This window comes from Gymnodraco acuticeps, unplaced genomic scaffold, assembly GCF_902827175.1.
Source record: "Gymnodraco acuticeps unplaced genomic scaffold, fGymAcu1.1, whole genome shotgun sequence".
Classification (NCBI taxonomy): domain Eukaryota; kingdom Metazoa; phylum Chordata; class Actinopteri; order Perciformes; family Bathydraconidae; genus Gymnodraco; species Gymnodraco acuticeps.
Genome location: NW_022991091.1, coordinates 259853 through 287408, shown reverse-complemented (window position 1 = coordinate 287408; position 27556 = coordinate 259853). Strand labels below are relative to the sequence as shown.

At 42.3% G+C, this 27556-nt stretch overlaps 1 protein-coding gene across 1 annotated transcript in view; it reads left to right on the top strand.

The window, feature by feature from the left end:
• The window catches only part of LOC117560086 (E3 ubiquitin-protein ligase SH3RF3-like), a 148650-nt gene that overhangs the window by 85342 nt on the left and 35752 nt on the right, over positions 1 to 27556 (top strand). The window contains 2 exon segments of the mRNA XM_034236850.1: positions 19256 to 19531; positions 22880 to 22975. Of these exon segments, the coding sequence (XP_034092741.1) occupies positions 19256 to 19531; positions 22880 to 22975 (372 nt within the window).

The following is a 27556-nucleotide window of genomic DNA, read 5'->3' as shown; positions in this document are numbered from 1 at the left end:
CAAAGCTCACTTAACCTGAAGCTCCTCCACGTCCTCTGCACAGTATGCAAATGTTGCCTTTTGATGTGACACCTCAAAAATTGAGTCTCAATTCTTAAACGGTGGCACACACATTACTCCATGAGTTGCATTTGAATTCAAATAAACATTTCTGCACTGTTTTATCGGGTAACATTTCTCACCTATATTATTTAATTCTGTTTTTGAAAATAACAAGAAGATACTGAAATGTGCAATAGTAAACATGTAATTGGCTATTCTTAAAAGATGTATTGTGGTTAAGTGGGTTTTTTTGTGCACATATAGACAAAATATCTGTGTATACTAATGAATTGTCGGCTTAAAGTGGAAACACTCTGAAGACACTGCGGATGTCAATAATTAACCAATACACAGACAATAATCATTTAGCTACACATTGCTTTAGGTTTAAAAGAAAAATAATAAAATAATGAAAATAATAGTACATTTGTTAAGTAATTAAACAGACAAACCTTTGCAACACGTTAAAAATAAAAATACTATAACTTATTCAATGGGGGAGATGATGAGACAGCAGTTTGTGCTGCCAACACTGGAGTCATATGACGCAGCAGGGCGATGATGATGTTGCTCCAGGGAAACAATTAGAGCACCCCTCTACGAGCTAATGACCCAGAGACAGAGGTGAACACCTTTATGAGAAATAATCCTCCCTCTTTGGATACTAATCCTCCCGCCTGGTGGAGAGGTAATCAGACTGGCTTCTCGGGCTGGACACTCTGTCTCTGAGCCGCGGGTCTCACAGCATGTTGACATGTTGCAATTTCTAAATAAAAACAAGTAAGCTGGTAATTATTTAATGGGTCAGAGACATTAATTCATTATAAATGGTTTATTTTTATTATTTTCTATACATGGTTGATGATCAATAAGATAAGATAAGATCAAATAAGATGGAACTTTATTTATCCCCTTTGGGAAATTCAGGCATTAAAAGCAGCAACAGTGTCAGAACAGAATGAGAAACAGGATTCACACAGGGTAAAAATAAAGATAAAATAGAATACAAATTAAAATAATAATACACCAAAAATAAAGTTACTTTTAAAATAAGATATCACATTAAAAAGTTTTGCATTTGTACGAACATGTTAAATATATTTACATAAACAAGACTATTGGTCAAAAATCAAAATTAACATCCTTCAAAGACATATGCAACTTTCGTCCACTATAGTTTGGTATTCAGGTGACTTTCCTTGTGCCACAGTACAATACACAAGACCAAAACAATGTTTCTGTAGGAACTAGGAACAGCCAGCAGTTTCTTCCACCATCAGATCTTCTTCCCTCTAAGGAATAGCAACAGAAACGATGCAGTTTCCAGTTATAGATGCAGGTTAGGGCAGGAAGCTACCGTGACTCCTGTCCCCACCAGAGGAACCCACAGGACAGTGTTGCCAAAACAAAGCAGAAGTCCATTTTAATCTGAAAACCACCATTTTTTTAAGCAAGAAAACAACCGTACATTAAATAATGAGTTGAAAGAAATCAAAGAGTGGCATTCAATGACTACAAAGACAAAGGACAAAACTATAGGTTACTTGCGTAACCCCAGTTCTCAGAGTAACATGAAGTGAGATGTCTCACTATGGGATGCGCCTCATCGCGGAGCAAACAGAAGCATCAATCTCATTACGCCAATCCTGATTGGCTGGAGATCTTGACGTCAGCGTCAGGGAAATCACCCCCTATAAGTAGCTTGCGCCACAACGCATGCGCCATTCAAAATAAGCACCTCTTCTCGCTTCACCATAGCAAGGAGGGCCGTCTGGTGAGACATCTCACTTCATGTTACTCTGAGAACTGGGGTTACGCAAGTAACCTATAGTTCTCATTCATAACACTCCGTTCGATGTCTCACTATGGGAAATTGTAGCTCCCGTATTGCCAGACGAGCTTATCTCGAAAATCACCAAACCAACCAGAACTTAACAGGTAGAGCTCTGACTCAACCAGGTGCCCAGCACTGCTTGAGTCACACTGGGAGCAGAACGTCCAGCCTGTTAGGAGGCAGACAAAAGTGAGCGGCGAGGACCAGCTCGCCGCTGCACCAATGTCTTTGATGGGAGATATCCTGGACAGAGTCCAGAATGCAGCCAGACTCTGAGTCGAAAGAGCTCGCGGACCCGAGGGTGCCTGCGAACTCTGACTCGTATGAGCCCCAAAGCAATTGCTTCCACAGACCAGTGGGAGAGCCGTTGCTTAGTAACAGGCTTGCCCTTATAAGGGTTAGCCCAGGACACAAGGGGTTGGTCATTGTGACAAAGCACCCTTGATCTGTCCCTGTACGTGCGTGAAGCACGGGCTGGACACGGCAAATCCGGCCGCTGTTCCCCGGAGGAATACAGTGGCGGGGAGGATGCCTTAATGTCAAATGTGGTACCCGAACCGACCGCCTTAAGATAAAGGCAGGGTCAGGCTTCAACCACACTCTGTTTGCCCTGGGGCAAACTGAGTGCATGAAAACTGTACAGATAGTGCATGAGTGCCACTGGCTCGCTTGGCAGCTGCCAGGGTCAGCGTCATGTCACACTGTATTTAGATTGTACCACTCACGGGCCAGGCCCATAGAGCCAAGCGCTCTGGGTGTGGGTGAAAGATCGCCCCCCCCGCTTGGGACAGTATGTCCCTGCGTAGTGGGAGCTGCCATGGCTGCCCGCACAGCAGCTGATATATCTCCGCTAGCCAGTACATAGCTGGCCAGTGCGGAGCTATCAGGATAAGTGTGTGGCATTGCTCTCTCACTCTGGCCAGAGTTGGGGGTATCAGAGCCAGGGGTGGGAACGCGTACAGAAGGCCCGGGGGCCAATTGTGCGCGAGTGCATCCACGCCTAACGGTGCATTTAGATCGCGCATCGAAAAGAACAGCTGACACTGAGCGTTGTCTTTCGATGCGAACAGATCCACCGCGGCTCTGCCGTAACGCACCCACAGCTGGCTCACAATCCTTGGATGTAGAGTCCAGTCTGCATAAAGTGGTATACCTCTGGACAGTAGATCTGCCCCGAGGTTCCTCACTCCCGGTACGTGCGTCGCTCTCAGAGAGAGGAGACGCCTACCGCTCCATAGGATAAGTTTGCGCGCCAGTGTGTGTAACTGGAGAGAACGCAAACCCCCTTGGCGGTTAATATACGATATTGTGGTCGTATTGTCTGTCCTCACGAGGACGTGATGTCCCCTGAGGAAAGGCAGAAAGCGTTTTAGGGTGAGAAACACCGCTAAAAGCTCCTGGTAATTTATGTACGCCCGCTGGAGGTCTCTGCTCCAGAGACCCCTCACCGGGCGACCTTCATAAATACCTCCCCAACCTGTCAGACATGCGTCCGTGGTGACCACTTTCCGTGAAAGGACAGCACCCATAGGCACACCTCGTACTAGAAAAGTCGGGTGCAGCCAGTGGCGCAGTGCCATTACGCATTTCACAGTAACCATCACTCTCCGCGCGCCATGGCGCGCAGGGTTTAGTTTTAGGGCGGCCACCCAGTGCTGAAACTCCCTCATGTGTAAGCGTCCCAGTCGTACGACCAGGATGGCTGACGCCATGAGCCCCAGCAATCGCAGGCACGATCTGAAGAGAACATGTTTGCACAGCTGGAAAAGAGCGAGACAAGCTCTGAAAGCTTTCACTCTATCCGCTGACAAGCGAGCTGAAAAGGGCACCGAGTTCAGGTGTAAACCCAGGAAGAGTATAGTCTGCGCGGGGCACAACATGCTCTTCTCTGTGTTTATTATGAAACCCAGGTTGAGCAGGTGCTTTACGAGGACATTTGTCTGCGTAACAGCCTCCTGCTCCGACTGTGCGAGAAGCAGCCAGTCGTCCAGGTAGGTCGCCAGGCGAATACCCTGTTGTCTTAACGGGGCTATCGCGGCTTCCGTACATCGTACAAACACCCTTGGACTGAGAGACAGACCGAAGGGGAGTACTCTGTATTCGTAACAGATCCCCTGAAATGCGAATCTCAGATATTTCCTGTGTGGGTAATATACTGGGATGTGAAAATACGCATCTTTCAGGTCGACTGATGTGAACCACTCGTCTTGTCGCACGAGCCGCAGCAAAGATGTGTGAGTGAGCATTCTGAACTTATATCTTCTTAGATATATGTTCAGAGCCCTCAAATCAAGTATTGGCCGAATTCCGTTCCCTCCCCGTTTGGGAACGAGGAAGTACTTGGAATAGAAGCCGCCCTGACTCTGCTCGGCGGGTACAATAGATATAGCCCTCTTTTCTAGGAGAGAGATTCTCTTTCTCCAGAATATGGGCTGACTCTCCTCGGGCCTGCGAATGCAGAATGCCCGAGAAGCGAGGGGGGGTGACAGCGTATTGGAGTCTGTAGCCCCGTGTTACTGTCTTGAAAACCCAAGCAGATGATGTGAGCATCTTCCACTGCATGCTCCTTAGAGCCAGTGGAGATGTCACATCTCTTCCCCTCTGAGTCTCTATTTGTTGTGTTATGGGGCCCTCTAGTGTCTGAACACAGTGGTGCCCCCTTTCGACAATCCCCACCGACACTGCGCATGCGCATGACGGTGGTGCCTTCACAACCCCAGCCGGCACTGCGCATGCGCGTGGCGGTGGTGCTTTTAAAACCCCAGCCGGCACTGCGCATGCGCGTGACGGTGGTGCCTTCACAGACCCGCCTGTAATCCGCCTTTTGAGAGATGCCGAAGCTGCTCTCAGAAGGGGAACAGTTGGCGGGCTGTTTATTGGTTTTATTGTTTTTCTTATCATTTTTTTGAGCTGCGCCCTCGGCCTGAAGCCTGGATGCGTCAGCGGCAAATGTTTAATGACAGAGGAACAAACAGATTTGTGACATGTGTTTTTGCGGACTTGAGGATGGTGTTGAGGCATCTCTCGAGGTGGCGGGAACACATTTAGAGCTGGGGAACCGTGGACTTCCAGCTCTGTCACGGAGGGGAGAAGGAGGGGCTGTCACGCCGCTCGCTTCTTCTTCCTCGCCTGCTGGCCGAAATTCTGGGTTGGCTGCGCCTGAGCTGCAGCCGGAACCGGAGATTTTCTGGGCCAGCTCACCCTCGTCTCCAGCCTGGGCTGGGGACTCGGGGCGGGCTGCGACCTCTGCGTTTTCGGTGTTTTAAACCGAGCAGGGTTCAAGGCAGCTTGGGCGAAGGACTGCTGCTGCGAAGGCAGCGGCTGGACCCTTCGAGGGAGGCAGAGGTGGAGTGCCTCATCCTCCCTCTTTTTCGACTCACACCTCCTTTGCATGGAAGCAAGAGCGAAGCCGAAAATTCCCTCGGGAACGATGGGCATATCCAGCACATCCTCCTTTTCCCGGTCTGGGAGGTTGGTGAGGTTGAGCCATCTCGCTCTTTCCTGCACCACCATGATACCCATTGCCTTCCCCGTGGCCTGGACGGCGCAGCGTTGGACACGGAGACAGATGTCTGTGACCGCCGCCATCTCGTCCAGAGTGGCTGCACCCGGGTTACCCGACAGGTCCTCGCAGAGCTCCGCTTGGTAAGCGGTTAACAGCGAGGCCACATTCAGGGCCCTGGCGGACAACGCTGCGGCTTTGTAGGACCGTTCAGTCATTGTCGACTGAAATCGGTCCGACTTTGCCGGCAGCGTGGGGTTCCTGCTTGGTGACGGGCCCATCCTCGGTAGGAGGTGGGCTGCTACCAGCGGTTCCATGGGCGGTATGCGGAGCAGGCCGAGCTTCTCCATTCCGTCACAGTCTAGGGAGGAGGCCCCCTGGATTGGGACCTTGTTGCTGAAGGGCCGGTCTCTCCACGAGACCGACACCTCATCCAACATCTCCGGGAAGACCGGAAGGAGTTGTCTCTTTGTCCGCGCTGCTTGGGGAAAATGTTTCCCTTCGTAGCGGGACCTGGAGGTTTCCTTGGCCATTTCAGGCCACGGGATGTCGAGTCTGGCCGCAGCGCGTTTGCACACGGCCTGCAGGTCCATACTCAGACAGGGCAAAGCTGGTATGCTATCGTCTGGGAGAGCAGCCCTCGCTCCAGGCTTTGCAGCCTGAGCCGATGACATGAAGATGTCCTCTTCATGTTCATCCGACTCGGACAGGAGGAACACCGAGGCGTCCTCTTCGTCCTCGTCGTAGTGAAGCTCGAGGACATCCTCCGCGGGTGAGACCATGGTGAGGTCTAACTGGGAGCCCCAGCTCGGTAAAGCGTGGGGTCCCGTTCCCGCGTGTCTTGCCGCCACCGGGTCCCGGCCTGCCAGGGCGCGGGAATCCGGTTCTGCGGCCATCGCAGATACTGAGCCCCAGACCGACATGGAGAGGGGTTCACTCTCTGTGGCAGATGCCCCCGCGTCTTGACTGCCGGCCGGCAGGTCAGAGGACATGGGGGGTTCCTGCTCCGACAGGCTAGCTTGGCGTGCTAGCCGTCGGCGGAGGCTCTTTACGGTGAAGCGGACACAATGTCCGCACGAGCCGGGGTTGTCGATAGCGCCTCGGGCGTGTTCCAGCCCGAGGCAGGACGAGCAGACCTGGTGTGTGTCTGTGCCCGAGATCTTCAACCCGCAGCCGCAGAGTCGAGCCACCGAGTCCCTGACTCCTCTGGTGTGAGGGAGAGGGGCGTCCATCTTGTTCGCCTCGTGGCGTGGAGAGGACCCGCTCTCAACAGGTAGGTTGGGAGAAAAAGAGGTAACCACCCTGTCCTTAATCCGGAGAAAAGGACGGTGTGGGTCTTTTATTCCCAGAGAATACTGACTGGTGTGGCAGTATGCTCCTTTTAATCCTTTCCTCCTCCGTGGGGAAGAGAAAAGAAAATACTTCCTCGCTACCGTGGTGTCGGTAGTGAGGGAGCAAGCTAACGCTAGCTTGAAAACGTCAGACCTAGCTTACTTTCCGGGGAAAGAGAGCGGCGAGGTCAATTTCAACAATAACTAGCGTTAGTAATTACCGTCTTCCTGCGAAGCAGAAGGAGTAGCCGGCAAGCGCCCGTCGACCGAAATGGATATTTGGGTTCAGTCTGTGGACCGTGAAGCTTGTCCGGCTACCATAGAGATGTGCTCTGAAGCGAGAAGAGGTGTTTGAATGGCGCATGCGTTGTGGCGCAAGCTACTTATAGGGGGTGATTTCCCTGACGCTGACGTCAAGATCTCCAGCCAATCAGGATTGGCGTAATGAGATTGATGCTTCTGTTTGCTCCGCGATGAGGCGCATCCCATAGTGAGACATCGAACGGAGTGTTATGAATGAGAACAAAGGGTTTGGTCTCTAAGTCAGGGGATATTTACTGCGGCCGGGATTTGCTGCCACTCAACACATTTTCTTTGATTGGTGATACCAGGGCTGTGGCCACCGAGCAATAAAACCTCAATCTCCTCCAATAAAGCCACAGCCTAAACAACAGCCACCTCCATTTCACACTCCGTTAAGTTTCTCCTTCTGGTTCACAGTGTTCTCCAATCTCCCTTACAAACAAATAAATAGATTGATATGCATCTGTGTTCGCAGCCATCTTATTTACCATGCGTTGTTATTATAGATAAGTCTACATAAGCAGATTTGTCTTTGTAATACTCAACCTGCCTGTGAGGATTGGTGCTCACTTTATAGATATTATTTAATCACTTTTATGTAACTTCTGGTACACACATTTGCTCTCGTGACCTGGTGACACAACCATAATGCAGCGTAATGCTTCAGTGGAGGTCAAGCTTGTGGTCATTGTTGTATTTCTGCAGTTCTTAAAGGTTGACGTGTTTTTAACCTAGATTCTTATCTCTAAGTTTGCTGTGCATTCACATTCAGTGCGGTGATGATGTTCTCCAGCTCACTTAATATTTTTTGTGTAGCTAAGCAATGTATAATTGAAATTAAGTTAGTGGACTCTATGGATATTGATGGCCAATGATATGAGTGAAATTGCTTTCAGAAAGGTAGACCAAGCTTTAAACTCAAGGCGAGCTTTATCCAACACAGCAGCCTGGTCGTCTAAATCTTACCTTTCCGTATATCTAAGTCGTGGTGGATAATGTGCTTTATGTTCAAATGTGAGCAATTTATAGTAATATCGTTTTCAATACAGGTACATGTCGTGCCTTTTGTTTACATCAATTGAATAGCTTAAGAAGCATCCTGCTCTAAAAAGCTATCTCATTGAACCCTTAAAAAAATATGTATCAGCAATTTGTTTTTAACAAGACGTCTCAAGTCTTTCATCCTCTGGGTAGTAGGGATATCTCTTACAAATTGCATGGAAATGCACAAGCTATTTGGAGATATATCAAACTGCACAAAATGGTGGTCTGACTGATAGACTGAGTGACAAGCTGCTAGTGTGGCAAGGCAAGTTTTTTTATATAGGACTTTTCTGTACGCGACAATTCAAAGTGCTTTACAAAACAAATTAAAATACTTTTTAGGAATAAATACAGTAAAAACACAGTATATAATGGCATTTTACAACAGGCATTACAAAGCAAAGATAATAAAATAATAAAAATAAACACCACAGGTATACAATACATGTTTAAAAGGCATACTGTAGTTGGAATATGATCATCTCAATTAAAAGCAGCGGCAAAGAGATATGTTTTTAGTCTCGATTTAAAAATAGTAAGCGTTTCTGCGGACGTGCATGATTTGGGTAGTTTGTTCCAGATTGTCGGGGCATAATAGCTAAATGCTGCCTCTCCATGTTTTGTTGTTACTCTCGGAACCGATAGCAGACCCGTCCCAGAAGACCTGAGGCACCTTGATGGCTCGTAATTATGTAGGAGTTCAACAATATACTTTGGTCCTAAACCATGTAATGATTTAAAAACTAGCAATAGTACTTTAAAATCAATTCTTTGTCCGACTGGAAGCCAATGTAGAGATTTCAGAACCGGACTGATGTGATCCACTCTTTTAGTGTTAGTGAGGACACGTGCAGCAGCGTTCTGAATCAGCTGCAGTTTTCTGATGGATTGTTTGGCTCTGGTGAGCCCATGGACAAGCTTTTCTAAGTCCTGTTGTGACATTAGTTTTTTAATCCTCGATATATTCTTCAGGTGATAATAAGCAGACCTAATGACTGTTGTAATGTGGCTGTTGAAATTCAGGTCTGAGTCCATCACTACACCTAGATTTCTGGCTTTATTAGTGGTTTTGTAGTCTGCCGACTGAAGCTCTGCAATTACTTTTAATCGGTCCTTCTTTGCTCCAAAAACAATGACCTCTGTTTTTTGTTTGTTCAGTTGGATAAAGTTCTGAGTCATCCAGTCAGTGATGTGCTCAATGCACTTGCTCAGTGTTCTAATCGGAGAATAGTCTCCTGGTGTGATTTTAAAATAAATCTGGGTGTCGTCTGCATAGATGTGATAGCTTAGATCGCTCTTTTTAATAATTTAAGCCAGAGGTAGCATATAAATATTAAAAAGCAAAGGTCCTAAGATGGAGCCTTGAGGAACCCCGCATGACATATTTGTCAAAGTTGACGTGTAGTTGCCTATTAAGACAACGTTTTTTCTGTCCTTTAAGTAGGTACTAAACCAATTTAGAGCTGTTGCTGAAACTCCCACCCAGTTTTCTCGACGGTCTTGCAATATGTTGTGGTCAACAGTATCAAAGGCAGCGCTGAGATCTAATAATACTAAAACTTATATTCTGCCACTGTCTGTGTTTAAATGAATGTCATTTAAGACCTTTACAAGTGCAGTTTCAGTGCTGTGGTTAGGTCTAAAGCCCGACTAAAACACATCAAAACCGTCATTTAAAAACATGAAATGACTCAACTGTTGAAAAACAACTTTTTCAATCAATTTGGCCTGTAATTATTCATTACGGTTGGGTCTAAGTTATGCTTTTTTAGGAGCGGTTTAATTACTGCAGTTTTCAGGGCCTGTGGAAATACACCTGATTGAAGAGAGTTGTTTACTATGTGTAGTATATCTGAGGCCATGCAGGGAAAAACAGTTTTGAAAAATCCTGTCGGAATAATATCGAGGCTACAGGAGGAGGATTTCAGATGTTGAATAATGTCTTCCAGGGCTTTAGCATTTATCAGACGGAATTGTGGCTGTCTCCAGATTATAGAAAAGTCAGAGCAGACACAAAAGACTTCTGTAAAAGTGTAGCCTATATTTTCAAACAGCACTTAAATATGTTAGTGGACCAGCATTTGTCAAATATTTTCTACCTGCATTTGTGATAAACTGCATAATGGAATTTGTACGTCCTTTGAGTCACATTAAAACGACTGTCTTTAAGTAATATAGGTAATAAAAGGTATAGGTGAAGTAATAAAAGTAAATAAATCAGTGCTTCATAGCTTTGGTCTTTATATTAGGGGCCAACGTGGATTTTCTACATAAGGATTCTGCCTCTCGTGGGTAACATTTATTCTTCCCAATTTGCAAAATGGTCTCAGCTACAGAGACGTCAAGTTAACTTGAAGTACTTATTAGAGCCAATGTTGTGTTTTTATATATAATGCTATAAGTATTTACACATTCAGGTTGATTTATTCAAACTGAGACACATTAGTTGAATGAGTCCTCAGGAGAAGCTATTAATTTGTCGAAGAAGGTTTGTGCTGATGACAATGAAATGACATTTAACAACATAAAAAAATCACTGAAACAAGAGAGGCCAGGCTGCTGTCCACCGTTAAAGCCTGTTCAAAATGTAAATTGCTCAAAATAAATTAGGCTACTTGACAACTGCTACTTTACAATAGGCACAAAGTGGCTTATTATAATAAAGTGTATAATAAATGGTAAAGGCTAACTTGAGATGTTCAGTTCACTTCAGTGTATTAAAGTGGCAGGTGCCTGAATGTAGAACTAAACAAAATAATTTTGGAAAGTTGTAACAAAGCAAAGAAAACATTTACATATCTTTATATATTTTCTATTTCATTGAAGTGCAAAAACATCTTCCACTTTAAATATATTTTGTAGGCTCTTTTTCAGTCTTACATGACTGTTCATTCACTTAACTTTGTTATGATGTCACTATCAACATAGTCTCAATTTGAATCCCTAATGACATCAGTATTAAATGGTCAAAGTATGAATAATAATAATAATAATAATAATACATGGGACTTTTATAGCGCTTTTCATGAAACTCAAAGACGCTTAACAACAATTGTTTCATAGGCTTTTCTATTATAAGTATCAATATTGGCCTCATGGGTCTTCTGCTGGTGCATACAGCGTTAGTCAAAATGTCAATAGCAGTGATACAAATGTACTCCTAGGGTTTCTGTTTCTTGATGCTGTCTGGTATAATAGATCGCCGCGTGATGTTTCAGCCAATCTAGCAGAAGAAACCGCTTCTTGTTAACGCCTACCTGCACAGAGCTAAAGGTGACTGTTGGTCAAACATTTATCATAAGTTCAGCTTGTATGTGAGTGTCTGGCATACAGTCTCTAATCCTATTATAAAGGTGTGTATGTGCGTATGTATCTATCAATATGTGCCTGAAAAGTATGTTTTGTTACATATCCTAAAGATGCTGATAAGATGCTGATTGTGTAGAAGTCTATGAGAAGAAGACCCGACCTCTAAACAAATTCATAACTCCAATACACATTTCCTAATCAGGTAATAGTCTCAATCTTTTACAGTTCAATGTTCAAATTAATAATAATGAATAACACTGTGTGTGTGTGTGTGTGTGTGTGTGTGTGTGTGTGTGTGTGTGTGTGTGTGTGTGTGTGTGTGTGTGTGTGTGTGTGTGTGTGTGTGTGTGTGTGTGTGTGTGTGTGTGTGTGTGTGTGTGTGTGTGTGTGTGTGTGTGTGTGTGTGTGTGTGTGTGTGTGTCAGACAGAGACCTTGTTGAATGGAGCAGTAGGTCCCATGTAGGAAAAGTCACCTCCCTGTACCTCATGGATACAGCAGACAGACAGACAGACAGACAGACACACACACACACACACACACACACACACACACACACCCACACACCAACACACACACACTTAAACAGATGGGAATCTCGGTGATGGAGGGACTTGTGTGTTTGTGAGTACGTCCCTTAGGGCAGGGCACACAGGCACACACACTAACACACTCCTTCTGTCCATAACAGAAATCCACGAGCCCTAATTACTGCACCACAGGGGTGAGTGTACACCCTGGATAGGAAGTGTGTGTGTGTGTGTGTGTGTGTGTGTGTGTGTGTGTGTGTGTGTGTGTGTGTGTGTGTGTGTGTGTGTGTGTGTGTGTGTGTGTGTGTGTGTGTGTGTGTGTGTGTGTGTTTGGTTGATGATAACAGTGTGCCATTGACAGGTACGACACTGAGAAATCCTCTTCACACATGTAGAATATGACAATCCTGGCCAGCTCCGTGCCGTTCACACCATTTCTAACACATACAATGATGAGATGACTTTTCTCTATAGAATAACGTCTCTTCTAACTATGGTGGCAGCACGGCATGAGGATATTGGTGAGTTTAATACAATTTAAACCAAAAAAAGGAGAGGGTTGTCAGAAAGAGCGCATGTTTACATGTGTACATGCTTCACTGATGGATTTTAAAACGTTCAGGCAAATAGCTGATTATTGCTGCAGCAGCACCCAATCTGGATAATTAAAGTGTGTGTCCAGACTACGAGATGAGTAATTGTGCTCTCATTTCCATCATTCATTTGTGATAGAATGATGATGCTTATTTAACACAGCCGGTAAAAACAGTGGAACAAATTGAAACCGATACGTTTTAAATGTCCCAGCTTTGTATTTAAGTCCTTACATGCTGTTGATCGTGCAGGTAAAGCAGTTTTCCTGGATGTTCATGCTGTACGGAGTTAGATTAAAGCAGAAAACGTAGATTGTGTTGTGTATGCAGAATGCAATTATATCAGGGGGATTTCCGAGGAGATTTGTTTACCCTGCTCTGCAACAAAAAGAAAATATTCAAGGAGAGGTATTAAAATATATCTCAAATTGTATATCCACAGTATTTATTTATTATTCAATTATACAAATCATAATTGCATTTATTACATTACTATTTGAAGAATGTGGCTATATTTACACAGTATAAACAACTGTGTGTATGTGTATAGTATGTTTAGACATTCAAATGTCTACAGATCTATTACATCCTTATGCAGTATGTGTTCATGTCTGAGGTTTATTCTGGCAGAGGAAGTGTTACATAAATCTACCAGCTCCTGGCAAGTGTTCAGAGTGAACTTAACAGTGACTCTGGGTATTTTTCAAACATGACGTCCATAAGATAACTTGCCTGAACATTTATAGAGTCATGTTTTTACAACGCTATAAAGAGACCAGCACTGCCATAGTCACTGAAGTGCCTCGGCAATAGAAGGAGAAAAGAAAAGAGTCAAGGGAAGAGAAAATAAAGTGAAAATATACATTCATTGTTCACATCTTTACATATTTTAAGTGGTTTCCCTTACATTCAAGGTCTTATGGTGTCTGATTGTTTTTATTTTATCTGAAGAGCCAACACTTGACTTAAGTAGCAGTGCAGGAATTAATTAATGGTAACCTAAAGAAGTGTTTTCATTCAAAGCTTGTCATTAGTTCATGTGAACGTTTGGCAGGCAGTGATGTCAGTATTGGTGCACAGAAAGTTTTTTGGGGAGAACTTAGCTGTGCTGATTTTCACATTATGGTGTCTTACATGCCTCCAGTGACAGCGCTCTTGTGATGGATTTTGTATCGTTAAAAATAACCGGAGTTATACAACATCAAAAAATGAAATTGGCCCGCTGTTTAGATTCAGGTGGGATCTTTTCTTTGGGAACAGTTTGGCCCTCTTGCCCCCTGGCTCAGTTTATAGAGGGAGTCACCTGTCCCTCGCTCCAGCTGCTCGACCTCCTTCCCCCCAAAGTGGAGCATCAGACCCAGCCAGCAGTTACCTGATGGAGCCCCCCAGCAGCCTTCAGGAGGGCCCCCCAGTCTGCTGGCCTGGGGGGAGAGGAACAAAGGGGGAATTATTGGGAGAGGGAAGAAAAGCAGCTATCCACTTTATGTCACATAAAAATGAAGCCTGCGAACATAATCCAGACAGCAATTACATTTCTCACCACAACGTAATTCGGGTAACAAATTCTTAGTATATGAATGTCTTTTTTATGACAGCAGGTTATCGCGGATGGAACCACAGACCGTTTGCTTCTCTGCTGTCAGTCACTCTCTCTTTCTTTGCTGCAGATTTGTATTATTCTCTCTTATATGTGCTGCTTCACCTCTGTTTTTCCTTTCCTCTTTTCGCTGTCTTTCTTCCTTTGGGGCAGCAGTTGCTTTCATCCTGTTAATGACCCTTTGCATAAAGTCGGGTCCACAAAGAAATGTTTTTGTACAGATTGAAAAAACTTGACAGCACAAAGTCCATGACCTCGTCTCCGACACCTCTGGGATGAATTGGAACAATGACTTTGGCCTTTTTACCCGACATTAGTGCCTGACCTCTCTATGTGGATTAATGAGAGCAAATCCCTGCTGGTGTCAAAATCTTGTGGAAAGCCTGAAACCAGAATAATTCAGGCTATAACAGCAGCACAGTCAGGGTTTTAAATGTTCAACAATGACCTTATGGTCAGCTAATTTTGGAGAAATGTGCTATGCCAGCTCAAGGAAGCTTAAAAGAAAAACATATTTTAGAGGGTTGGAGACTAATTATAGCCAGATGTTGAAAAGCTGGAAATGCATCCATCCTCAGTATTGATCTGTGTCGGTGTGGGAGTGTGTACGTTAAAGCTGGTGGAGAAGATACACCTTTTGTGTTAAATGTGTTTGTGTTTCTGGATAATTGTGAACTTGTTGACTTGTTAATTGTTGTCACTATACGAGTGATTACTGTAGAAATAGTATTTGATAGTAGCATTAGTCACAGCAGCACGTTCTGTGTATTTTCAGTTGTTTGTGTGTGTAAGTGTGTGTGTCTCTGTGCGTTTCTTTATGTTGCATCACCACTGATCTCAACAGTCATGCCGTGGAGCCTTGGGCTGTTCTCTTCAGCGTAACGTCTGGGGATAATCAGCCTGTAAGCGAGTGTCTAAAAAGAGAGAGTGTGTGTGTGTGCATAGTCAACACCTTCTCCTGGAAGAAGAGAAGCTGTTTTGTCTTTTATGCATTCCTCTGTTACACACTGCTGTTTGTTTTCCTGGATCGTCTTTAAGATAAACTCCCTTTTTAATACCCGTCTCCTTCAAATACCTGTTCAGTATATTAAGTGTGTGCCGAACGCTGAGGTGTTGTTTGTTTGGGTGTGTGTGCTGGTGAATGTGAATATAGGTGTGATGATAGATATCGCTGTGTCACTGGGTGTATAGAAATGTAGCTTTTGTGTCATCTAAAGGTTAAACAACTATATTAGCTTGTCAATCCGGGCCTCATACAAGAAAACCTCCTATCTCACCACATCTTATATAGTGAAATTGATACAATTGAATTCCTAATTGACTCCCACTCTGCTCAGTTACTGCCTGACAGGCTTTGTCCACACCAACACCTGGCGTGGGTTGGCGGAGCTGCTAATGGCAATCAGTGCTCGTTTCTGATTCATCAACGGTGCTCAGATTGAGTTTACAAGTGCAACTGAAGGTGGACACTACGGCTGTCACAGGAAATCCCCAAACAATTATTGCCATTGCATTTCGCCTCTGGACCAGCTCTGGACAGCCAATGAGAAAATACATGGCACTGATGGCAGGAGAGCTTTCGGTACAAGCAAACTTATTTTTCTGGAAAAAGGACATCACGATTGATGAGAGTACAGAACACTTTTTTCTAATAATGATGGATGCAGCTCCTGTAGCAGGTTGAGTGGCCATGTGATGTGATGTGATCAGTTTGGATGACTCACACAGTCTGCACTCCAAATGCTCATTTCTGAGAGACAGAGATGAGAGACAGACGATATATCGTATACTGACGAGCAGCAGAAGCACACAGGAAGCAAGAAAGCTGAATATCAATTATTTAAAATAATTTGAACATTTTATTAATGTTTAATTATTTAAAAGTAGAGAAATGTTTTATGATCAGCCCATGAGAATCCCTTTTAAATGACTTTGTTTTCTTTTTTTATTTGTGTTAAGAGTATTTTTCTTTAAAACCACAATTATTTTTTTCTTATTTATTTATTAAAGACAAGAATATGTTCAATTATTCGTGTTTGCATTTTATAATGTTCTTCTTTAAAACCAAGTATTTTATTTATTTATTTATTTTAGTTTGCATTTCAGACTGTTTTTCTTTAAAGGGGACCTATCATGCAAAATGCACTTTTTGATGTCTTTTATACATAAATATATGTCCCCGGTGTGTCAGGGAACTCACACAGCGTCAGAAAATAAAACCCTCTCTCTTTTCCTCCGTGCCTATCAGAAAGTTGCTATCAGAAACAATGCCCGACTGTTTTGGACGTAATATGGTCGGTATTTACATTAGCATCGCTAACACTCAGAGCTAACCTGTACTGGAGAGCATGTGTGTGAAGAAGCAGGAAATAAAAAGGAACTCACCTTGTGGTATAACCGGCAAGAGAGACAGCCTTTAAACTCCATACTGTTTCAGAAATAATCCTTGATAATCCATGATATGGCGTTTCATCACCGCAGTATTTCGTTTAGACAGTAGCTACCGGCTCCGCATGAGCTCAGCCCCCTCCTTTTTTTTATCAATTCTTTTTTTTTTGTATAGCTTTATACCCAAAATCAGCACTTTTGAAACAGGAAGTGAAATAGAGGGATATGAGGCATGGCTAGAATGGGTGATCTGTTTGGTATTTTGAGCAAAACACTTCATAGACATGTTTTTTGTATATTTGTATATATCACAGACCTATGCTATTGCCTAAAAATAGCATGATAGGTGACTTTTAATACAGAGAAGCTAATATGACAGTTTAGCATATAATATCATTGAGTGCAATTTGAAAATTGCAAAAATATGTGCTTGCCAAAAACAGGACTTTTTGTATGTAACTTGTAACCAAATAGTTATGCTGCCCCTAATTATGGTTGCTATGCTGTGATTGGACAGATTATGTTAAGAAGTTCACAGCTAACAGTGAAAGTGAAAATAACCCTGCCCTTGTTGTTCAAATAACTTGTACATGAAGTTATATCTATGATATGAAGTGCAATGCAACATTTCCATCATTTTCTACACCGGCCGGGCTTCACTAAAACATCATTTTGTGCGGGGTAAATAAGTCAATGTGTGTATGTGTCTGTCCTTGACATGTGATAAAACACCACAAACCTGATTTTGATGCAACTCTGGGGAGTAATGGATCACAGCGCTCTGGCATTTTCAAAATGACTGTTTGGCCCAAGGTGGCAGCGGCAATTACCTGGCAAACATTTTAATAACCAGTCATATGTCACATGCTGCCGGGGAATAAAACGAAACTCAGAGCACTTACCCATGCTTTCCAAATTTCTCTCCAGGGCCAACAGTTTGCAACATATTGGATTTTTCCATATATTGAGCTGTTTCAAAACCAGTTTGCCCCCAGGCTTTATTTCTCCTTGTATTCATTTACTGATCACTTCAGAAGTCACTGCCTCATTTTAATCCCTTTCAACGTAAGGCACAAACATAAAAGTGTAAAGAGAAGAAAACAATGCAAATAGACCCATACAACCCATACAACATATTGTTACATAACAGACTTAAAAATGATTTGTTCCAGACATGGTGGCACAAAAGACACACAGCTCCTAAATAGAAAGAATATAATTAAACTACTGTTCACAGTGAATTTAGGAAAAGAACAACCCCAAGGTTTGCCAGGTGTATATCTGGCATCTTTCAACACAGTGGGATCCTTTACCTTCCAGCAATGCTTTTAATTCTCACAATGCACATACAATTGCTCTGTGAAAGACTTTAAGTAAAAATACAGCTGAAGCAGAAGTGCACCACAGAAGAACTTTCTTTGGGGTTAATGGAGATGTAATTAGGGTAGATGTGGTTTTTTGATCACACATTGGGACATTGTTATGTCATAGCAGCATGTTAAAAAGCCATTGCAGATTGGTTGAAAGTAGAACATAATAAAATAAACATAAATAAACAGGACCAACAGTGGAAAGATGCATGTCTATATTATATATAATAGACCAACCTACTGTAGTATTAAAACATTTTTTAAACATAGTAAACTATATAACTAGATTATTAAACTGTGCAGTGTAGTCACAGTTTTTATTTTATTTAGATGCAATAAGTTCAACTCTGAACTTTAACCCTGCAAGTTGTATATATTGTGTGACCAGATTCAACTCTCACAGTTTCTGGGCTGTGTTTGCCTTCCTAACCAACAAGCCCTACAGATTTGTTCTGCAACTCATCATTTCACTAGGTCAGCTGTATGGAGCAGTGCTTTACTTCTACACAGAGCACAGAGATGGTTATTCTTATAGTGAGTTGGGACGTGCTGCCTCTGCCTCCTTGCTTGGTCTGGGCCGCTCAATTGTCAGCGTCACAATTGAGTTGAATCTGGTTAAAAAAGGGCAGAGGTGAGCTGTGTTATTGCTGTTGGAAGGAGATATGTTGTGTATCGGTCCAGTTTCAGTCTGTTAGAGAAAGAGCAGTGCTGTCTGTCCATTAGCTGCTGGAGAAGATTTCCTGGTAGGGAAACCTAAGTGAAGATAGGTAATCTGCTCATCTGCTCTGCACAGAGACATACAGAGAGTCTGAATCTGCAGCATGTGAGTGTTCCTTTCCTTTTTGGCTGGTGTTATAAGCTCACAGAGATTATGGGGAATTTGTGTATTTATCACACTACAACACTAACACTACAGGGATCCATATCTTGCCCATGCACCACTGACGCTCCAATAGGTCAAAACCATTTAACCCATTAGACACAGTTGCCTCACACAAGTTATGGTCTTTGCCCAGTGAAATATTTTTTTCCATATCAGATCTTTTCGTTCAAGGGATTTAAAGAAACCTAAAGAGATACATATCCTGTATTTCTCACTAAAAGTAGAAAGAAGTTGTATAATATGGAAATGTTTTGGTATAGAAATGTTTATGTGCTTTATTTTACTTTATGAGAAATTGTGACCACTCTGAAAGTCCATTTAGCATTTATATTACTTGTAGAAATTGTAGGTGGAACAGATAGATCAAGGTTTATTACAATTCAGACCTTAATCTGACTGTCGGACAATAAACGGATAGAGATAACACTACAAAGAACATCTTGGTGCTCCTAAACATAGGGATATGTTCGCTGCTGTGTTTTGATATATGTAATTGCTTGTACAGTAAGTGTACGTCTCTCTGTTTTTCAGAGTATCCCAGCGCTGCCCTGCGGTAAAGCCCTTTACTCGTATGAAGGAAAGGAACCAGGCGATCTCCAATTCTCCAAGGGTGACATCATCATCCTGCGACGCAAGGTGGATGACAACTGGTACCATGGCGAGCTCAACAGTTGCCATGGTTTCTTGCCCGCTAGTTACATCCAGTTGCTGCGTCCCCTGAGCCAAACTCCACCGCAGGGCAAAGCACTGTACGACTTTGAGGTCAAAGATAAAGACCAGGATAAAGACTGTCTGGCCTTCAGCAAGGTAACACACACACACATGCTGTACACACACACACTTCACTTTTATATGAAACATAGAACAAATATTATTCGAACGGCACTTCGAGAGTGCAGACCTCCGCCAGCCATGGCCTTCCCCATAAGTGAAAAATAATGGGTGTATGCTCCAAAATAAATTGAATTTACCCTTGGCCCATGCTACACACTTGCACAAAGTTTCTTGAACCACAGGCCATTAGTTTCTGATGAAAAACAAACAAACAATCCACAAACATAACCTTCTTTGCAAGGGTAATAATGTGAAATATGGATGAATCAGTGGAGGGAGATTAGTGAAATGGCTGAATTTACAACAACAGGAAAAGTGCATCTCTAATCTGTGGTTTTAAAGCAGGGGAATCTTTGTAGGACTCTAATAATGTATTACTGCTGCCTAGCCCCTTTAGATTGGCTCTCAGACTGTTAACCAGAGCAACTTGGTAACCTTTTGTTCAAATTTCTATTTCTGATTTGGTTCATGTTGTCAGATGTTTAATTTGGTCTCACTTTATGTCTTGAGTCAGATTACCTTGTTAGTTTAAAAAAATATTTAATCAACCCAATCATGTTTTGTTAGTCAAGTTGTAATGTATTTTCGGTCAATAGAAACTGTTGAAATATGTTGTAGTCCCAAACCCTTTTGTTGTCATCATAGAAGATCATGTCAGTCCTGATATCGCACACACAGTACAGGAAAATAAAATTGCTGCATAAAAGAAAAATTACTTTTCACTTCCATAGCCATTTGTGTGTTTGTTTGATGTAAGGTGGAAATGTGTTTGTCATTGTCAAGTGCTGATGAGCTTCTTCACACTTTTTTGTTTTTCTGTTAAAGTCACAAAGGCTTGCATATTTCTGGACAAGAAATGAGTTGGTACTTTTAGTTTTGCCTTTGCCTTAACAATTTAACATTAATGTTGTTCTTGCAACTCAACCTCAAATGATGCATGAAAAGCTCTGCAAGTCAGTGGGTCTGATATGAGGTTGGAGTTGACAAAGAGTAGCAGTTGCTGCCTAAAAATACTTTTTTAATTACTGATAGTTACTTATCTAACCATGGGGCTTTGACTGAAACATTTTTTAAATGTACTCTAGTATTCTTGGAATATAGATTCTGGCATCTAAGATGTATGCTCATTAAAATGATTGGATTTTTCTTTTTGCAATGAGTTTGGAAAAAAAATACTCAACAACATGAAACAAACAAACCTATCCTCTCCATCTAGTAGGACACTTTAGATTGTCACTTGTTGAGTAATACATTATGTTGTGCCATTGATGGTGAGTTTTTATTATGTCATGCTGACCTACAAACTAATTCCACCAACCCTGGTCGAATTTCCATTTAAGTGAAGCAAAGCGATGTTATGTTTGTTCTGGTTGCCAGTATTAATAATAAGTATATTTTTCTCTAAATGCAGGAACCTGCATCTATTTGTCTTCATGTATCCTGTTGGTCTTGTGGGGTTTTGGATCTCAGGTGTGAGAGGTAACATGTGAAACACTGGGAGCGATCTCAGCGAGGTGTACTGTAGGCATCATCACCGAGAGATGTAAAGTGACAACTGGAAAGTGCAGGAAAGTAGGCACATACCTTATGTCTGCTTTTTCTGACCAAGGCTGCTTGTTAATTAGCACAGCGGCATGCTCTGCTCATTAACAAGCACAGTGTCTCTCCTGCACCTGTTAAAGTTGATGGCTCTTAGGATTTGTGCCAATTATCTTCAGGTGTATCTTCAGGTCTTCAGGTCCCTTTTGATATAGATGTCTTCCTATTTAAAATTAAATAATGTGTACATGTTGGATTTGGGGAAGGTTTTCTATGGATCAGTTTAGAGTAGGTTCAAAATCATTTCACACGGTATCAAACAAATTATAGTTTCAAAGGGATGGATTAGATCAGAGAAGATACTCAGGGGCAAATTCACAAAAGGATTCTACAGCTTTTTCTGCAGCAGTTACCCTGCACACATTAGACATAACGGTACTGTGTCATTTTCTAGGGCACTAGCAAAGATTAAAATACCCCCCTTAGTGCTTTCCTTGGTGCTCTTGCATGGATTTAAATGAGCTGATATGTAGGTCTACATTTGACGCCAAATTGAGCCTCATTGCAAATACAGTCTTCAGGGAGATGGTGGTAACTGAAGAGCATTTATAAGGTGGCATTTATAAGGTGTGTCATGCCAAGACAAGATCACCGGCTGTAATCCTTTCTTTGTGAATTCACCTGTCAGTCTTTTTAAAAGTATGTATGCAGGTTGGGTTTGGTGTAAAAAAGTAATTTGTATTCTGATATGTTTCTGTTCCTAAGAGCTTATTATTTGTTCCTGCTGTTACACAGACTCATTTATTTGAGGACTGAACACTCTCTCTGTCTCTGCCCTGTAATTGTGTGTTTGTGGAGGGAAGAAGATTACTACATTACAACGTACAGTACACTTCACTGTAGGTGCTGTAGGACTAATCACAGTAATGCAAAGCATAGACACCTTGTTACAAACTCACTCTGCTTTACATCCTGATTAACGGATAATGACGAGAATTTCAGAGTTCACATCATTCTGAGTTTTAGGGCTAATCTAATCATCAGGTTCATGATTGAAGATTACACAAAGACATACACTCACACAGACACGAGTGTCCCTGGGGTGCGCTGTGTGTGAGATGTCATGCAGAAACCAGTGTCTGTGATATTGTTTTTTCATGCGAGAGACCATTTCTCAGTATGATTAATACACAACAGTCATTTACCAGCATTATCACTGCCTTCCCTAATGGTGTAGCCAAGACCTGCATGTGCATGGGAGTAGAAGAGCAACTGAGGGAAAAGGAAGTGTGTGGTGGGGTTGAATGAAGAACATAATATGTTTCCATGTGTGTCAGACATAATGTTGCTGAAAACATTATAAGATAAAAATGAAGGCAATTGAAATGAAGTGAAACCAGTATCTGCCTATCAATCTAAAACCATATCCACGCACGATTTGTAGTCAATGAGCTACAACTTGCAAAACACCATTCGCCATCATTCCTAAGTTAAGCAATCCAACAGATGGACATACAAAATGGTGAGGAACGTTTTTTTCAAACCGTGTAAGGATTCAATAGACAATTTCAGAAGACACAAACATCCACTCACAAAGAGTTTGAGATGCTTTGTTTTGGCCAGTTTCTGATAAATAAAGTGTTTTTAAGTGATGAAGACAGAAAGCCGCATTTCTTTCTTTATTTATCCTTTTCTTTACTTTATTATAATACAAATGGATTTGAACACATGTGGTGGACCTACAATGTGTGTAGTCTCAATACTCATTTCCTCTCTCTCCAGGATGAGGTACTGACAGTAATCAGGCGAGTGGACGAGAACTGGGCAGAAGGCATGCTGGGAGACAAGATTGGCATCTTCCCCATTCTCTATGTGGAGGTAAACCCACAGACATTACAGAAACACACACAAAACACTTACATATCAGGTTATTTCAGAAATAGCTGTAAAAGCAACAGCACAACACCTTCAGTACAGTATTTTCATTTATCATAATGCTACTTTTGAAATGAAGAGAACATTTTCTTTCTTGGTTGAAAGTATATGCTGTGTACTTCGACAAGAAACAATGTCAATGTTTTGTTTGTATGAATGGAAATATTCCCAGTATGTTGCTAACATCCATTCAAAATGTACAAAAACTTGACATGTAAGTGCAATTTTTGCGGTTCACAAAAGAAAGATGGATATTAAGATAAACTTTATTTTCCTCCTTTAAACATGGAGATTGCATGTTTGTCTTACTTGAGGTTCCACATGATGTTTCAGTGTGAGGATGTGATGTTGTGTTTTCTATGTTTGTCCACCTATCTAAAGAAATGCCCGACCAAATATTAACAATTCCCCTGGAATATAAATTGCGTTATAAATGCTGTTTGAAACCAGGCAGAGCTGGAGTTTTTTTAAGGGATTTCCTCTCAGTAAACGGATAAAACCCCCATCACCCGAAACATTTTACCGTCTTTCGTAGTGCCATGCCTGTCAAGAGTGAAATATAGTTTACTTTTAATCCCTGTGCTACTGAAAAAAAAAACATGCACAATTTGCTCTGCATCGAATTTAAGGCTTTTAAGCCGTAGTAAATAAGCAGTTGGTAGAAACTGGAAAGAAAGTGTGCTTCCTTATGTTTTCTGTAAGCTGTCTCTTTTCATTTCATCACCACAAAATTGAGTGTGAGCTAATTATCTTGTGTCCCTGTTGTAAACAAACGATGACACATTCAAAACAGATGCATCTTTGCAAAGCAATAAGACCCAATGTACATGTCTTCTGAATTGTGTATTCATGTACTGTGGCTTAGAGAAATTCATTTACGTAGAGATTAAAGAGTGACACTAATGGGATGACTTCTTCATGCTGCAAACATTATTTTCCTTTGATAGCAACATCCCTACAATCAAGCTTCTCTTTTCTGTTTAGCCATCCTTTCATCATGCTGCCCTCTCAACACACACCATCTCTCTCCCTGGGATGACAGCCTGAACGGGTTTGGACTCTTGGCTGCCCAATCATGTCGCTGAAATTAGCTATTTGACCAAACGGCTCTCTTAGGTGATGACTATTAAGCCGTACAGAAGGCTGTGAGAGGCAGGGACAAACACACACAAACACACTGGGTCTACTATTAGATAGAGATGCATCAATTATTTAGAGCTCTCCATCACTCTGACACAGCAGGGGTTACAGGGGCATGTCGTGTGTGTGTGTGTGTGTGTGTGTGTGTGTGTGTGTGTGTGTGTGTGTGTGTGTGTGTGTGTGTGTGTGTGGTGTGTGTGTGTGTGTGTGTGTGTGTTGTGTGTGTGTGTGTGTGTGTGTGTGTGTGTGTGTGTGTGTGTGTGTGTGTGTGTGTGTGTGTGTACGCAGTGGGAGCTTAATGAGGGGGGCCCAGCTGGACTGCTGATGATCTGTGTGGTGTGTGTGTGTGTGTGTGTCTCTCTGGATATGAAGTACATCTTCTTGTCTTAATTTCCGACTGCTTGTATTCTGGATCAACAGACTTGAGATGAAGGATTTGCTGCTGATAGAGATGCCACTGAAATGGTCATAATTGCATGGAGTTGTGTGAAGTTATTTGGGAATGTTGTACACATATTCGATTGGCCAGCACCTTGCATTGCTGGTTGATGTTGCACTGACTTTTAGCCAAGTTGAACTATTTTTGCTGAAACAGGTTTCTTGGAGCCGTCTGCATCCGGACCACCGCTGTGCCAACAAATGTCTCATTGAAGACAGAAGATGTGGTATATTGCACAATGCTGATGTCACTTTTTTCCAGGCTGTGCTATTAGATACATGATAATAGAAACAAAGACACAAAGAGTACTGGTTTAACTTTGTCCTTGATTAAAATACCTATGTTCTGATATTATCGCAAAAAAAGAATCAATAGGATAACTTAAATTACTGAAATCAAAAACATTAATTAGCTTTTCCAACATAGGTTAAGTCAAATAAACATGCAGTTTTTAATAATCTATTCTCAAATGTATTGTGGTTAAATGGCCAAAGGAGACAGAAGTTTTGCATCAGAATTACTCTTTTTAGTACACTGTACATATAAAACAGATAATTAACTTGTCAGGAATTAGTTATATAAGCTAATTGCAGGATAGTAGGTACTGAATGTGAGTTATGTGTTGGCAGTCGTGGATGGATTCGCTCAGAGTTTGTGTTTCTGTGGGTGTATTTGTATCTCGATCAGGAACATGTTTGATGGTTTGTTGAGTTTATACACCTGGTGTGGATTTATGTTGCTATAAATAAACTACCAGAATTGAATATGGGTGGGTGTGCTGAGTGGGTTGGATGGTGTTGTATAAGTTGATTTGACGTCAGCTTATATGCGTTTGCTTTTGAGTGTGGATGGGTTTGGGCAGATGTGAGGTTGAGTCATGCAGATGGGAGAACAGGTGGACAGGTTTGTCATAAATGTGGGTCAGATGGTATAACCCATGTCAAGGACACCTCTGTCCCTTTGTTTCCCTTTCTTTCTCCCTCTTTCACTTTATGCATCGACCTGTCTCTGCGGCAGGAGGGAGTTGGCACACACCTGCCACTGGGTACGTTTGTGTGCATGAGCATGCATATATCCTGCCGGCTTACCCTTTTCGCACTGCAGATATCAGCTCATCAGCTCGAGTCTCAGCGATACCTGGGGAGAGCACCCACCCTCCAAAAGACTCACAGAACGGAGAGTACAGTTAGCTCAACACAAAATAGATGACCTTGGAGATTTCATCCGGCCAAAATCACCAAGCGAAGAATCTCAACATCTCTCTCTCTTACACATACACACACACACACACACACACACACACTCCCTTGTGTCCTTTACTGCAGCATGACCAGGCAATATAGCAGTGGTTGTTAAAGAGAAACTTCCTTATCAGTCATTTGTGTGTGTGTGTGTGTGTGTGTGTGTGTGTGTGTGTGTGTGTGTGTGTGTGTGTGTGTGTGTGTGTGTGTGTGTGTGTGTGTGTGTGTGTGTGTGTGTGTGTGTGTGTGTGTGTGGTGTGTGTGTGTGTGTGTGTGTGTGTGTGTGTGTTTGTGTGTGTGTGGTGTGGTGTGGTGTGTGTTGTGTGTGAGGAATAAACTTAAATCCATGGGTAAAGTTACTTGATTGGTTCCTTTTTTGGGGGGCATATCTGACTCACTTACCTTCTTTGTGTGTGTGTTCGTGTGTGTGCGCATGTGTGTCCGACCTCTAGTCCGCCTCATGAGAACAAACTGAGTTGTATCTGCGGTATCAATCCATCATGCTTATTAGCATATGATTTGGCATTGATTAGCATATCTATTAATATGTAAATGAAACATCACCGACGCTGAGACCAGACGGGTCAGTCGTGTCCACTCTCTCTCTTTCTGCCTCGAACACACAAACACACACATTCGTTAAAAAAAAAAAGGAATGCTAAACTTTGTCTCCAGGGATAATTCAGGAGTTTGACGTTACGCTAAGCAGACAGGATTTTACATTAGAGGACTGAAGATTTTGTCTATTTATGTGTCAGTTTATGTGTCCCTGTTTTCACATTGGCCTGTGTGCGGGCATAGTCACCCAAGCCTAGAGTTACACATATTTTCTTTATATGCTTGCTTTTTCCTCTGTAGAGACAAGGTTTTAACACTGTGCAGAGGTAATTATAGAGCATTAAGAAATATCAAAGCCCCATAATTGTCAACACGCTGACTGTTTTTCCATTTACAACCAAGACATGCTCTCAGCCACAAGGCAACAAAACACTAAGGTGTCACGTTGTGTGATAGCTATATAGGGGATTTTTCAGCTTTTATAAGTTATTGCAATATGCTGCTTATCTGTATGTGTATGGAACATCCATCCTTTCATTTTAACAACTTTATTTTCACTCCACTCTGATAAGACAAGTCTCAGCTCTAGCTTGCTAAAATTACACATTAAACTGTGTTATGTACTACACCAGTCATTTATTTTGGAAGTGAGGAAAATGAGGATCACATATTAGAGAACAGAAGATCAGAAATACGTGTCCTCTTGCCTCTTGTGCTATTCATCAACCTATCTTGTTTTGGTGTGAGTTGCAGAGTGTCTGAGACATTAGATACAGATATGTGTCTTCTCTCAAATCTATTAGAACTAGATGGAAATATTGTTACTCCCCAAATCAATGTCTTTATTGCCAGTATTGTTTACATCCGGTGCCATGTGAACTGTCCTTTTTAACAGAGCACAAACAATTTAAAATGCCAGACACACATTTTAAATGATGGTGCTCACACTTGTTTGGATCTACAAAGCTTTGTAAAGTGCCTGACATACTTTTCATTTACTATTACATTATTATAATTAATATTGTCATGTCAACGTACCGTGACAGAGGGAGCTTTGGTACCTTAAACTCCTCAGCAGTTTCTAAACAACAACAAAAAACAACCCACCATATTATTATAATCCAGATTGACCAGATCATGTGATAA